Raw genomic sequence first — 14,754 nt, 5'->3', positions numbered from 1 at the left:
TGGGCTCAATAATCTGACTGTCGAAGAGTGCACCCCCCCCGCCCCTGCAAGGGGACCCAAAGGGGCCAGCCCTCCTCCCAGGCCAGGGCAGGCGGAGGCCATCACGCTGTCTCAGTGCAGGACCCAGAGAGGGTTCAGGAAGTCCCGGCCTCCCTCTTGTCCCCTCGGAGGCGCCCTCTTTCTCACAGCAGCCCCTGTGCTGGCACAGCTCTCTGGGGTCAGGCGGTGCTGGGGGCGCCCCGCCACCCGAGCAAACGAGGGGCTTTCCAGCGATGGGAAGTCGCCCCGGAGGAGCGTGCCGCTGGGGAGAGTCCTCCAGGAAAAGGCAGGGCTGGACGAGGGCACCGCCGAGGAGGCGCTTGGGGGCCTCTCTGGGACAGAAGGGAGGAGAAGAGAGGGCCATGTCGAGGTTGGCGTCGCCTCCTCCAGGAAGCGGCCCAGATCTCCCCAGTGGGCCGACCCTCCACACTCTCTTCCATGACACCCGGCAGGAGCCTGAAGAGTGAGCCCCCACCAGCCTGCGGGCCCCTGGAGCCAAGGCGTCCCTGTCACCCCTGCCTTCCCACCACCAGGCCCAGGGCAGGCAAACCTCCAGTGGCCAGCAGGTCACGCAGGTGAGCAAAGGGCCTGGGGAAAGGGGAGCGGAGACGGCAGACATTGGGTGCCCCAAGATGGCACTGAGATTAAAGGGGGGGCAGGAACAGATGGGGGGTGGGTGCCAGGAAGACGGAAACACTCTGCTGGTCAAACGGAACACCTCCCTGACCCAGGGCTGTGTCTGGGCGGAGCCCCAGGCCACTGCGACCCTGGGCACAGGGCCTCTCCCAGGGAGAGCGGACCGGTGGTCGAGGACAGGGAGGAAAGCCCACTGAGGGCCGGGCGCAGAGATGAGACAGACCAGGGTCTAGGGTCCCAGTGCACCTGCTCCCTGGGCCTCTCGGAGCCCAGCCCCCTTCACCTCACAGGCCCCAGGGGGCGGGTCCATGAGATGCTGCCGAGTCAAGGCCAGGAGCAGACCAGACAGGTGCCAGCAGATTCGGTCCAGCGGTCACCTCATGTGCCCATCTCCCGGGGGCTGCTCAAGTCAAACCCAGTGTGGGCACAGCCACCGGGCCTGGGGTGTGAGTGACTCAGCCTCGACCCTCACGGGGCGGTGGGGCGGGGGCGGGGGGCATCGCTCACAGCTACTCTGCGTTCACAAGGTGAGGGGTGGGGGTGTCTGTTCCCCGCACCCCTCTCCTCCATACCCGGTCACAGACAGGGCAGGGATGGGAGACAGCCAGACAGCAGGAGGCAGAGGCGGGGCGGGCGGGCATCAGCTGTGCTCGGCTGAGGGCGGGGCCGTGGTGAGCCTCCAGAAATATCCGAAGGGTGGGGTGATGCAGCAGGCTCCGGCCAGCACCCCAGAGCAGCCCTGGAGCAAGGGGCTTTGCGCCTCCACCTTGGGAAGAAACGGCTGCCCACGGCCCCTGCCGGGTGGTCCCAGAGCTAGGCAGTGACCGCCGCTGCAAGCCCTCCAGCCCCTGAAATCTGGACCCGAGGAGACCGAGGCTTGGGGCATTCGCTTGGCTTCTGAACTCCTCCCCCGACTGTGCTTTTATGGAGAAGGGGGGAGGGAGGGAAGATGGAAGAGGCCCTCCTTCCAGCAGCTCGACTGAGTCAGAGGAAATTTAACCATTCGATGTCTGTCAAGGCCCGCAAAACTTGGACAGCGCTTCCCACCAAATTATTGCAAGAGGCGGTCACGTGACCGGCGTCCACCAATGATGGGCCGAGGAGATGACCTCAAGTTCCAAATATTGGGGTCATGTTTCATTTCACATGCTCTCCTTTGCCCGTTACAACGTTAAACGGCCCCAAACGCAATCTCACTTTTCATTCCCTCACACACTTGGCCAAGAAGAAGGTAGGAAAAAAAAAAAAAAAAAAAAAAAAAAGCCATGTTCTGAGAGAACTCAGAAACCATCTGGTGACTCCCAAAATGGAGAGGATACTTCTGGATGCCTCTTCCCCCCACCCCACCCCCCGCATCTCAGTGGAAAGCCGCTCCCACTGGCCGAGCACCGAGGATGATTCCAAGCCAAGCTGGTCCCACCCTGGGGGGGTGAGGGGGTCTGTGAAACCCACCCGGAGAAGTGGCTTCTTCCAGGGCTCGAAACGTCTTTTTGGCAAAAGGAGCAGGTCCAACCCCGCAGCCACGGTCCAGGCAGCTACCTCTGGGCCACCCTCAGGAAGGGAAACTAGAGAGGGGCAGGGGGCAGGGATGGGGAGCCGGGCAAAGAGCCGACCCCAAATCCAGGCGAAGGCAGACTGTGTGTGCTCCCCAGCCAGTGCCCAGCCCCGGCTTTTTGGGGTGGTGATGCCCTGAAAAGATTCCCACCTGACTCCTGGGGCAACGTCCGGCAGAGGAGCTGGGACAGGGCTGTGTCCCTGGACACAAGGTCCCCAACCACAGCCCCCAGCCTGCTCCCCATCACTTTCCTGGAGGCCATTCCTGTCCCCCACCTTCAGTGACCCCAAGAGAAACAGAGAGCCAGTCAGCAGGGGCTCCAGGACACGTTGGTGGCTGCCCAGAGGTAAGATCCCAGGTCCCTGGAGCCAGGCCAGGCAGCCCTCCCCTCCCCAGCCCCTGACTGGCCGGACACCCTGACTCCTGCTCACCCCCTCTGGCCCACAAGCACGCACTGTGCCAGGAAAAAGGGACCGAATATCTTAATTGGCAAGTGGAACATGAGAAGTGATTCTGCCCGCATGTCTTCAAATTACGAAGAGGGGGCGGTGGGGGGGGGGTGGCGGAGGCGGGGGGGCGGGGGGGAAAGCAGTGCCTTCTCCTGGGGGACCTCTGGCTGGTCCAGGGTCCACTGAGCCACTGCCTCATGGCTCTGCCCGCACCTTCCCTGACCCTGCCTGGTGGCCCCGAGATGCCCCATCTGTTACCAGGGCCTCAGGGGACTTTTAGGGCCCTGGGCTCTAGTGACAAGGGTGTGTAAAAACCCAGCCACAGGGAAGCACAAAAGGGGACCCTTAGAAAACCACTGGCCCATCCGGAAGCTGTGCAGGAGGGAGTGGGAGCTGCCAGCATCCAGGCAGGCGCACTGTCAGCCCAGCCCTGGTGGAGACGCCTGCGGGAGACAGCTCCTTCTAAGGGCAGCCCTCCCTTGAGACCCACAGCTATGCACCATCTGAACCCCTCACAGCCAGACTCCAGGACCCTCTCCCGGTGCCGCAGCATGAATCCCGAAACCCGTCTCTGGGCGGCAAACCCAAGAAAGACAGCCCACCGAAAGGTCAAGAAGTGGGATTAGAGCAGGGCTGCTCTACCACCTTCCGGGGCTCCCCAGTACCACTCACTGAGTACTTGGGCGGCAGGGACTGCAAGAAGTCCTGTCCCCTGGGAAAGGGAGAGCCAGCCGGGTCTGGGGGCAGACTGGAGGGTGCTTGGGAGAAGTCAGGCCCTGGAGGCTCAGCTTCTGGGACCTCCCCGCCCCGCCCCCGCCCCGCGGCGGCCCCCATCCCAGGAGGCCCAGGAGAACTGACCCGCGGTGACTCTAGGGGGCGACCCTTCCCGGGTTTCGGGAGAGGAAGTTCCGCAGCGGCGCTGTGTGGGCCAGAGCTGCGAGCTTGCGCTGAGGGACAGAGCACGCAAAGTTTCGCGACAAAAGTTTGTCGGCCTGGTGGACAACCCCTCTGGCTGATCCAACACACAGCCCTCCCGGCCGGCCCGTTCGGCGCCCCGGGAGCATTGTGTCGGCGCGTCTCTCTCTCTCTCCCGGGCCCCCAACTAATGGCATTCGGAGTCTCGGCCCCGTGCATTCCACAGCCAAGCGGGAAGGCGGTGCCGGCGCGGAAGAGGCCGGCGGCGCGCGGGGATGACAGCCGCGCCCGCCCCGCGCCCGCGCCCGCAGCCCCTGCCCCGCGCCCCCCAGCGCGCAGCGCCCTTACCTGCGCGGCTCGGAGGCGGCGCCCACAGCAGCAGCAGCAACAGCAGCAGCGGCGGGGACAGCAGCGGGGCGCCCGGGCGGAGCGGGCTGCGCGCTTTCCAGCGGGTGTGGACATCCATGCCGGCGGGGCGCGGGGCGCGGGTCGGCGCGCGGGGACGCACGGGGCGCGGGGCACGGCCCGGGCAGCGGACTCAGCGGGGCCGGCACAACTTTAGGGAGTCATGGGAGCAGGCGCCCGCCGGATCTCTTTGTGGTGGTGGCTCCCGGGAGGATCGGCTGGCGCGCTCGCCCACGGGCGGGAGGGCTCGACCTCGGCCCCGCGGGGCGCCTGGGACCCCGCGCGGCTCGCTCCCTCTGGCCTCCCCCGCCGCCTCCGCCTCCTGCTCGCCTCCTCCTCGCCGCCGCCGCCGCCGCCGCCGCCCCGCGACTCGCTCCCCGTGGGCGCTCCGCTGGAGTGAGGTCCTGCGCCGGCCGCGGGGACGAGGAGTGCGGACCTCGCCTTGGGCGCCGAGCACTTTTCCCCCTTCTCCCCCCGCCCGCTCTCCGGGAAGACACCCGCGGAGGCCGTCGCTCCCCCGCGCCCGCAGCAAATCAGAGCCCGCGCTGCGCTCGGCCAGGCCGGCCCCCGCCTCCCACTGGGCGCCGCGGGCGAGGGGGCGGGGACAGCCGGCGAGTGGCGGCGGGGAGGGGGCTGGCCCGGGGCGGGAGCCGATTCGGGGCGGGCGCGGCGCCCAAGCCCAGCGCCCACCCAGGACCCGCGCTCTCGCCGCTCCCGGTGCCCGCGCCACGCCGAGCCCCAGAACCAGGGCGGAGGGGCCCCGAATTCCGTCATTGGGGGGTAAAATTAAAAAAAAAAAAAAGTTGCCGCTCACCCCGCCTAACTTTTTCTTTTCCTTAGAGTTCGGAGCTCCTCTTCTGGGTGGAGACTGAACTTCCAGGGCAGCCAGATCGGGGCGCCCAAGACTGTGGCAGACATGTCAGCCTGGACAGCCTCCCGGCCCCCACCTTCCCCACCCCCGCGCCCAAGCTGGGGTCTAGGCTCCTACGAGGTTCCCTAGGGAGCTTGCGCGCCACACGTCCACACGTCCGGGATATTAATCAGGCGCAGTTGGCCGACACCCCTCCCCCCTCCCGGCTCCTGCTGTGGGTGACCCCTCTGCAGCAAAGGGGGAAGCAGAGGACTCCCCCCTTGCGAGGTGACAGCAGGCACCACTGCTGCCACTTCTTTAAGCCTTGGTGAGAGCTCCCTGGAGCAGCAGGCTTGCCAGGCGTCCGTGGTGGGTACCCCCTTCCACCTGGTCCCAGAGGCCCAGAGCCCTGTCCCCACCCCTTCCCCCAAGAGCAGAGCAGGTTTCTAAAGAGGAGTGAAGGTGGGTCATGGGGCTTTGCGAGCCCTAAGCTGTCCTCATGCCCTCTGAACAAACAATTCAGCCAGTGATGCGCGGGCTGGGATCCCCTGCTCCCTGTCTCCAGTTACAGCTCCACACGGGGTGTGAAATTCCCCACATGCCCTTTAATTCCCATCTTCCTGGAAACAGGAGCAGAGGGTGGTGGGTGGGTGGAGGTGAGTTTTGCTGGGGTGGCCATGGGCTGCCCTTTGAGCTGGGCGGTCGGCCTCTGCTCCCCTGAGGCTCAAGCTCCCTACCTGCCCCACGTGATCTTGGAGCTATTAAATATTGCACAGAGAAAGGATGAGACCCCAACGTAAAGAGAAATGTTCTTTCTGGGATTTACAGTTCTTCGTTGTTTTACACCCCGTATAAATCACACGTATGATCGGGGAAGTGGGTGGTGTGTGGGAGTCATGGGCACGCGTGTGTACCTGGGTGAGTTGCGTGTGTTTGTTGGCCTGGAGCTGGTCTTTGCTTTCCGATGCACCTGAACGAGAGAGAAATTCCATCAGACACTGCCCGAGCCCCCGGCACCCCCACCCCGGGGCCTGGAACACCCTCCTCCAGTGGGCAGCCAGCTTCTCCGGGGACAGGGGTACTCCTCCTGTGAAAGTCACGTGTGCCTCTGCGCTGGGCACTCAGCCCTCCCAACACCTGGAACTCGGAACGGGCATCTGAGCTTTGGCTTGGCTTAAACAGCTGCCAGTCAAGCAACTCCCTGTGCCGCCCAGAGAGCTGACCTCACCATAAAGAGGAGGCTTGTGCCACAGGCCCGAGAGCGGACTGGACAGACGCGTTTTGTCCTCTGCTAAGAGCCAGAGGCACCTGGCCTGGACTTGAGCAGGGAGGTAAGTTTCTATGCCACTGGGAAACTGGGAGAAAAATCCCCAAGCCAGCAGTCTGACCTGTCTGTAGGAGGGACGCCCCGCCACACGTCGGATTTCAGTGGAAATGAGTCCAACTAGGAACCATGAGGTTGCAGGTTCAATCCCTGGCCTTGCTCAGTGGGTTAAGGATCTGGCGTTGCTGCGAGCTGGGGTATAGGTTGCAGACAAAACTCAGATCTGGAGGTGCTGTGGCTGTGGGGGCAGCTGTAGCTCCGATTAGATCGCTAGCTTGGGAACCTCCATATGCCACAGGTGCGGCCCTAAAAAGACAAAAAAAAAAAAAAAGAATTCCACTGGGAACCACAGGAGGTCCAGCCAGCCCCCCCGCCACCCCTCCGAGCGTTCAGGCTGCCCTCGGCCCTGTGTCCCCCACTTTAAAGCCACTCTTGTATCAGGTCACCTACAATCGTAGTGAATACTGTCATTTCTGCTCCTTACAGAGGAGGAAATTGGGGATCAGAGAAGATGCGGGACTCACCCAAAGTGCCAGCCCATCTGTGCAGAGCCCGAATTTGAACCCAGGTTTGCCTTCGGGCGAGAAAGATGCTAATGGCCCTGCCCTGATCCTTGAAACAATCCCTGTTGGTGGCTGACCCCAAGCAGCACCCAGGCTCCCATAACCTCTGAATACTCTTGATTTCATTCTGGGCTCTAGGACATGGACAGTGAGCAAGACCCCAGCCCACCCCTGCCCCCCGCCCCCGCCCCACCCGGGAAGGCTCACCGCGTGTCTGCCTCCTCTCGTGGAATTACTGCCAGGTTCCGGCCCTTCCCTCCCTGCGCGTGGACCTCTGCTCATCGCTCTCCACCGTGGAAGGGACTCCCCACCGCCCCCCATGGCCGTGTCTCCCACAGTGCCTGGCAGAGGGTGGGGCAGGCCAGGTGTGCCCTCGGCTTTGCACCCGGGACCTGCTGCCCACCCTCTGCTCCCACTGCTGTAAGCTCTCCTCGCTTCTTCCTTAAGCGGCGGAATCGTGGTTCTCAGTGTCCAAGTGTTTCCCCTTGTGGGTTGTTTCCTTCCCCAGCCTCCCAGGGTCATGGCCGGGCTGGGAAAAGCCAGCCCTTCTGGGGAAGCCCTCCAGGGCAGCCGAGTCCTTCTCTCTCTCCACCTCTCACCGTCCCATGGAGCAGGTGGAGAACCCAGTAACCTGCTTGCCCCCCAAGAGTTCACAGTCCCCGGGGCACCAGGGGCCCCAGGAAGAACTGGGGAGCTGCTGCCCTACAGAATGACGTGGGGAGCTGCCCCCACGTTTCCCACAACAGCGTGGGTGGCCTTGAGTTTCCCTCCAGCTGCCCAAGGAAGATGCGCCCACCTGCATCCCGCACCTGTGGCCGCAGCTGCATCCTGTACTTGGTGACTGGGACCAGGCCAGCTCCAGCGTCCGGATTCAGCTGCAAGCCCCAGTGGCAGGAACCACCAGCCTGGGACCTGGGCAAGTGAGTTCTCACCTCTGATCCTCAGTGCCATTCCCTGGGACGTGGGCTGAGGGAGCTGGGCCCAGGGACCCCTGCGGAGCTTAGATGAGACGTCAGGCTAGGAAGACCTGGCCCTGCTGGGCACCAGGAGGTCCGGGGCCCCCTCCCTCCTCCTCCTCCCTGCATCCTGCAGCTGGGTGGTCCGCCTCTCACCCCTCTAAGCCTTCTGCTGGACCCTTGGGGGCCTCACCCCAGTTTACCTGCATCATCTGGCTCAATGGAACAAAATCCCTCCCTTTGGGAACAGAGGACACAGGCTCTGGGCAGTGAGACTTCCTGCTCCAGGTCCACCAGCAGGGGTGGCCCAGCTGGACTTGAACCCAGAGCGGCTCCCTCGGCCGCCACCCGGTGTGAACCTTCGCTCCGGGAGAAGGGAGGCTGTCCTCAGAGGGCCGCCCTGCTGGCTCCAGGAGCCCCCACCTCTGCCGGACCTTCCAGCCCTGGGCACGGCGTCCCCCACCCCTCCACGGGTGAGGCCTGAGCGCACCAGGGGCCGCCCCTGTCCCCAGCTGGCAGGACGTTTCCCCACTCTCCGTGGGGTGGCTGTTACTCCCGGGGGACCCCACCTCTGCGAGGCCTGGGATGAAGCGCGTCCTCTTGACACGATGCGGGAGGCGGGAGTGCCTGGGGTGGGGGTGGGGGGCCAACGCCAAGGGCAGCTCCCGAGATGCCAGGCTTCCCAGGGTGTCCATTTAATAAATTACCCCAGACCTGGCGGCCTAAACGACAGAGCTGTACAGAGCCGAGATCAGGACGTGCGCCGGGCCGGCCCTGCCGAGGCGGCTCGGGGGCTGGGACACCGTCCTCTCCCCCCACCCCCTTCGCGTGTCTGGTCTAACCTCTTCCTAGACGGACCGCCAGCCGTGTCCCCCACACGTTCACCCGAAAATGAAGATCACCCCACTTTTCCTTCATCTCCTCTTTAAAGGCCCTTTCGATGTTCCCTGGTGGTGCAGTGGGTTAAGGATCCAGTATGGTCACTACAGCGGCTCAGGTCACTGCTGTGACATGGGTTCTATCCCTGGCCTGGGAACTTCCACCTGCCCTGGACGCAGCCAAAAAAAAAAAAAAATAGTAAAAATAAAAACAAAGGAGTTTTCCCCAAAGACAGTCACATCTTAAAGTGCTGGGGGTCAGGGTTCAACCTGCGGATCTGGAGGGATACAATTCACCCCTCAGCATCTTGGTGATGCCGGTTTGCGGTCCTTTGGAAGAAACCCAGGGTGGGGGGCACTCTCTTCTCTGGAACAATAGGGGCATTCCGCCAACTGCGGGAGTGGGGACGGGACCCTGTCCTGCACAAGGGACCTTGGACCACAGCGCAGCCTGGCTGCTTGTCCAGCACTGCCGACCACCCGGCTGCTTCGGTACGTGTGGTTGAGTGTCTCGTCTGTGCCACTGTCCACACTGGGCAAGGTGGGGGTAGGGTGGGGGGCAGCATGAAGGGGCAGGACTGGCTAAGACCCAGCCGCCCCCTGCGGAGGCTCCGAGCTGGAGTCTGCTCTCTCCCTCCCTCCTCGAAGCTCCTGGCCCCTCCCCCTCCTCCTTCCTGAGGGGGTGCCCAGGCCAGCAGGGACAAGTATCCCTGTGACAAGGATGGGGGAGCAGGGGCATCCGAGCACCCTGGGCAGAGCCTTGGAACCTCGAAGTCCATGTGGTCATGCAGCGTTATCCCCCTCGGGGTCTGCTCAGCATTCCGGGGGCCCCCGGGCTGTGCTCCGTGGAGATTTAGGGTGAACCAGAGTGTTGGGGGCTGTGCTGCTCAGGAGCCTTGGCTCTGGTCCTGGCTGTCGCACGGAACCCCAGGGCCCCGTGACTCCCTCTGAAATTCCCTGGATTTTCTCAGATGGTTTACCCACGGGCCCCCTCCACCGTGTCGCAACTTCCCCAACTCCAAGAGGTGAAGGCCTCCCCTCCAGCCTCCCCGAGCCCAGCACAGGAGCTGTTTCCTCCCAGGGTTCAGGGGACCAGCAGCCCCACTCAAGCAAGCCAGTCAACGTCCCGCCGCTGGCATCCTCCAGACCCAACATTCAAGTCTACCAGCAGCTGGAGTTCACGGTGGCTGCAGAGCGCTGACCCAGGGCCAGGAGGCAGGGTTCTCAGTGACCAAGGAGCACCCCCCCAATCAGGGCAGGGACAGGGCAGCGTAATGGCCAGAGCTGCCTGCAGCAGGTGCATCCAGGGCCGGCTGGGAGGTGCTAGGAGAGTCAGGCCCGGGAGCCCTCACCCGCAGGCCCCTGCCTGCCACGCTCTCGACGTTCCTAGCGGCGCCAAGAACACTGTGCGAAATGAAGGCATTTCCAGGCAAAACGGGCCCGTGACTGGCACCAGTCGGATCTGGGAGACAGAGGGCGGGTGCTTCTTCAGACAAGGGGCTGAGGACCCGCCGCCCCCAGCCTCGGACTCGCCGGGCCAGTCTCCCTCCAGATCGTGTCTACAGGCAAAGGGTGAGCTCGCGGCCCCAGGAAAACGTCGGCTGGAAAATCCCTGGTGACTCTCAGAACGAGCCGTCTGTGTAGGCGAGGGCTGCCCAGAGGTCAGGGCCATGCCGCGGAGTCAAGGGCATTTCTAGGCCGCCCGTGACCGCACCGGCCACACGTCAGGATGGGGTCACATCCTCCCAGCCGGCCCGTGGGACCCCTCTTTGGGAGGCGAAGCCAGAGGCGCCCACAGAGCCCGGAGCAAAGGCCACAGAGCCGACTCGGACCCCACGTTCCTGTCTGGAAAATGGACCAGGAGAGACCCCTTCGCAGGCTGTGCGATCACTTTTTGGGGTGACACGGGGTCTGTTGCAGGCACAGAGCTAGGCCATCCTGCTTCCCTCAGTCTCACGATTGGGGAGCAGGACCTCAGGGGGGCTAAGGCTCTGCCCAGTGATGGAGGTACGGGCCTGGCCCCACGTCCCAGCTCTGCCGCTCCTGTGGCCACAGTGCTGTGTACCTATAGGGTCTACGGGCCCAGACAGAGGGGACCCTGGCAGAGGGATTTTGCAAACCCCAAGAGGGTCCCCCTCTCAGCTACCCCGGGTGCTGAGGTGTCCTAAGGACCTACGCTCTCCCGTGGCCCCACAGGGCCTGGTGGCTGCTGAGGCCCATGGCTGAGTCCCCCAAACCCTGCCCTGCAGGGGAAGCCACCCCCCGTGCCTGGGGAGCAGGTGGGCTCACGGCCCTGGCGCCTTGCATGGATTTAAAGCAGCTCTGAAGGGCCTTTGCCGCAGCTGTGTCGACCCCTGCCCGGGCCTCCCGCCCTTCCTGGAAGCCCCTGTGTGCAAGCCCCGGACTCAGAGCCTGGAGCCCGGCCAGGCACCATCTTCAGGGCAGTTGTCCCCGTAGGCACAGGGGCTCAGGACTGGGCTGGCGCCCTGATGGGGAGCTGAGGGCAAGCATCCCAGGGCTCCACCCTCAGGGCAGGGGACCCCGAGGAGGTGACTCAGAAGCTCAGATCCTGGAGGAGTCACTCAGGGCCTGGGGCCCCCTCCCCGGGCCGTCCTCCCCGGATGGTCCCCACCAGCAGGAAAACTTGGGGCTGTGCTGGAACAGAGCGTGCGGGAGGCCGGAAGCCTGGGGGCCTCCAGGCGGGGAGTTTGGACTCTTCCCAAGGGGAGTGGGCTGAGTAGAGGGTTTTAAGGGGAGAGGGCAGATCAGAGGTGTGTTCTGGAAGGATCTCGGACTGCAGGGCAGAGAAATGCTCAGAGAGGCCAGAGCAGGGATGGGGATCCGAGTCAGGACGGGTGAGGACGCCAGAGTGGGGGTGGGGTCGGGGAGGGTCAGGGGTCAGCCTGGACTTGCCAGGAGCCCAGGGCCCAGCCAGGGAGCTGAGCTGCCAGCCGGGCACACTGAAGCCTGTGCCCCCCTGAAGGGGCCCCCAGCCCCCAGGAGGGAGGTCCTGTGCCCCTACCCGTCCACAGACGGGGAACCGGGGCCCAGTGAGGTTCCCTCCTGTGCGTGTCCTGCTCAGGAACTCAGGCTCCACGCTCTGTTCTCCACACAAGCTCCTTCTCCTCGTGCCCCCCTCCACGGCCACCCTAGGTCCCTCTCTGCCTGGCCCTCGGCACTTCCTCAACTGTGTCCCCTGAGGAGTCAAAGCCACGCTGGCATCCTACTGCGTCTCTGCCCAACCAGTGCCCTCTGTGCGGCTCCTGGCACCACTGACAGATCCGATGGCAAAGCACTGCTCTCTAAAAAGTCCCGGCCCTGGGACACTTCCACACGGCCCAGCGTCCCCAGGACAAGTGTGGTGCCTGGCGATTGGCACCTAGACGGTCCCAACCCTCGCTGTGCCCACGGCCCGAAGGACCGCTGCGCACCCGGAGCCAGGACTCCGCAGCTTAAAAAATAAACAAGAAGATAGATCAAGTATGCTTCAAAAAAAAAAAAAAAAAAAAAAAAAAAAAAAAGAAAAGAAAAGAAAAAGCCACAAAAGAATTCATAGAGTAAAAAAAAAACTATTATGAATTATAGTGAATGTGTCTCAGCCGTGTGAACAAATACATCAATGAATCTTTTACAAATAAAAATAACTGAGAACTTTCAGTAGCGGAAGGAGAAGGCAGGCCCTCGGTTAGTACTGGCTTCGTGGTGGGATGTGTGTTTTTACACTTCTTGGCACCAGGTTCACCTGAAAAGTAAACTAGATGCTAATTTGGGGCGAAAACCTTGGGATGTGTTTCTTCCACCTCTGGGGGGGTGCCTCTGGGTGGGACGGCGTCCAGCAGGGCAAAGCCTCACCGCCCAGTCCTCACAACAGCTGCACTTAATTTCTGAAAAGCTCCTGTCCCGTGGCCTCGGCTTCACCTTGGTCCTTATGTTAGTGCCTGGCTGTCGTCACAAACGACCGCAATCCGGGTGATGGGAACAACAGAAATGCCTGCCCTCCCCGTGCAGGAGCCTGAAGTCTGAAACCCAGGAGGCAGCAGCTGCCCTCCCACCCCCGTCCCCCATTCCGGGGTCCAGCGGGAGGGTCTGTTTCCCGCCTCTCTCGGCATCACGAGGCTTCAACCGTCCTTTGCTTGTGGCCACATCACTCCAGTATTTTGCTGCCACCTTCACATGGTTCCTTCTGTTTGTTCTGGAATCTCCCTCTGGCTCTGGCTCAGCAGGAGACTTGTGTTGGCATTTAGGCCCCACCTGGCTAATCCAGAATGATCTTCTCCAGATTCGTAACTTCATCACCTCGGCAAAAACTTCTGTTGAAAATAGGGTTGCCAAAAAAAAAAAAAAAAAAAAAGAAGGAGTTCCTGTCATGGTGCAACAGAAACGAACCTGACTGGTAACTGTGAGGACACAGGTTCGATCCCTGGCTTCCCTCAGTGGGTTAGGGATCTGGCATTGCCGTGAGCTGTGGTGTAGGTTGCAGGTGTGCCTTGGATCCTGCATTGCTGTGGCTGTGGTGTAGACTGGCAGCTATAGTTCTAATTGGACCCCTAACCTGGGAACCTCCATATGCTGGGGGTGTGGCCCCCCAAAAAAAAACAAAAAGAAAAAGCAAAGAAAATAGGGACCACCGTTCCACTGACCACAGTCCTGGACACAAAACAAGCCTCCGTGCCCAGAGTTGCATGTACTGTCCACCCCTGCATCCAAGAAGTCCCCAGAGCCAGCGTGCTTTGGCCCACAGGGTCAGGGGTACCTGCTGCGAGGCCCAGTTCAAGTGCAGAAAACCCCGGTCTGCCCTGCGTCCAGAGGGCAAGGTTCCCCCCGAGACGGCTTGGGGAGAAGACCGGGCTGTTGGTGGAGGCTGGCGTGCACCGGCACGTTGCCCGGGTGTGCCAGGCACCGTCTGGGATTGTTGTTTTTTCCACTAGGGGCTGGTTTTATTTGTTTTCATTGTTAGTATTCAACCAATGTTGTCCATGGACATTGCTCCCAGTTTAGAGTTTCTCCCATAAGAGGAAATGGAAGGGAATAGAGAATTTAAAACGCACCTCCCGAAATGGAGTTGAACCCAGAAAGCAAGCGCCTTCCTTCCTTCAGATCTCTGAGCTCCACCTCTGAGCAGAGCCGCTGTGAGGCTGCAAGTGACATGGACTCCCGGCCGGGGGCGGGGGGAAGGGGGGGCAATGACGATGTTGGCAGGAACTGGCAGCTGTCCCAGCACCCGGGACCTTCTTGAACCCTCACTCCCACCCTGACACCCAGCGCCTCCCCCATCGCAGCTAAGAACTCAAGCTCAGGGCATTTAGAATGTGTCCGGGGCCATCACATCCCCAAGTGGACAAGCCAGGATTCCAGCCAAGCTGTTCGGCGCTTTCCCAGCCGCCCGGCAGCAGAAACAGGACACCCGTCAGATCCACGCCGGCGCTCAGGGCCTGACGGGGCTCAAGGCCCCGCGAAGGAGGCGGGTGCAGACCTAGGCAGGTCCGGCTGTGGGAGGCGGACAGGGGCTCCCAAAGGCACATCCACACTCTGATCCCTGGACCCTGCGGATGCGACCTTATTTGGGAAAAGGGTCTTTGTGGCTGTGCTTAAGTTGGAGACCTCGAGATAAGGAGACAGTCTTGGTTCAGCCCCAGAGGCCATCAAGAGCATCCTTAGCAGAGGGAGTCAGAGGGAGATTAAAAACAGACACTGGTGTGGAGGCGATAAGAAGACGAGTCAGAGTCTGGAGTGACGCAGCCACACGCCAAGAAACATCTGGAACCACCAGAGCTGGAAGAGACGGGAAAGACCCCTCCCCTGGAGCCGCAGGACCCCACGAACTGGGGGAGCAGGGTCTCTGTGTCTTAGCCACGTACTCGTGGCCATTGGCCATGGCCACCCCGAGACACGGACACACTGGTGTTCTGAGGCCTCCAGGCCAGGGAGGCGGCCCAGAGCATGGGGCACCTGGAGAAGACCCGGGGGAGGTGGGACACACCTGGGCACAGGTCCGGCTTGAGCCCAGGCCCCCTAGCTGACCTGGCCCAGCAGCTCAGTCCGGGAGCACCTGTCCCCTTGCTGGGCCAAGGAGGTGGGTCTGGGAGAAGGTGCCAGGCCTGGGCCAGCCCTAAAGGTGCTGAGGGGTCTGTCGCTCCAGGATGGGCTCTGAGAGGCAGGGGCTGGGCCCTAAATCCAATGACAA

General features: G+C 62.6%; 1 protein-coding gene across 1 annotated transcript in view; it reads right to left on the bottom strand.

Annotated features, from left to right (window-relative positions):
- The window catches only part of COL5A1 (collagen, type V, alpha 1), a 149,046-nt gene extending 144,982 nt beyond the window's left edge, over positions 1 to 4,064 (bottom strand). The window contains 1 exon segment of the mRNA NM_001014971.1: positions 3,943 to 4,064. Within this exon segment, the coding sequence (NP_001014971.1) occupies positions 3,943 to 4,060 (118 nt within the window). The 5' untranslated portion in view covers positions 4,061 to 4,064.

This window comes from Sus scrofa, chromosome 1, assembly GCF_000003025.6.
Source record: "Sus scrofa isolate TJ Tabasco breed Duroc chromosome 1, Sscrofa11.1, whole genome shotgun sequence".
Lineage (NCBI taxonomy): Eukaryota > Metazoa > Chordata > Mammalia > Artiodactyla > Suidae > Sus > Sus scrofa.
The sequence above is the reverse complement of the archived record's forward strand: the minus strand, read 5'-3'. Positions and strand labels throughout refer to the sequence as shown.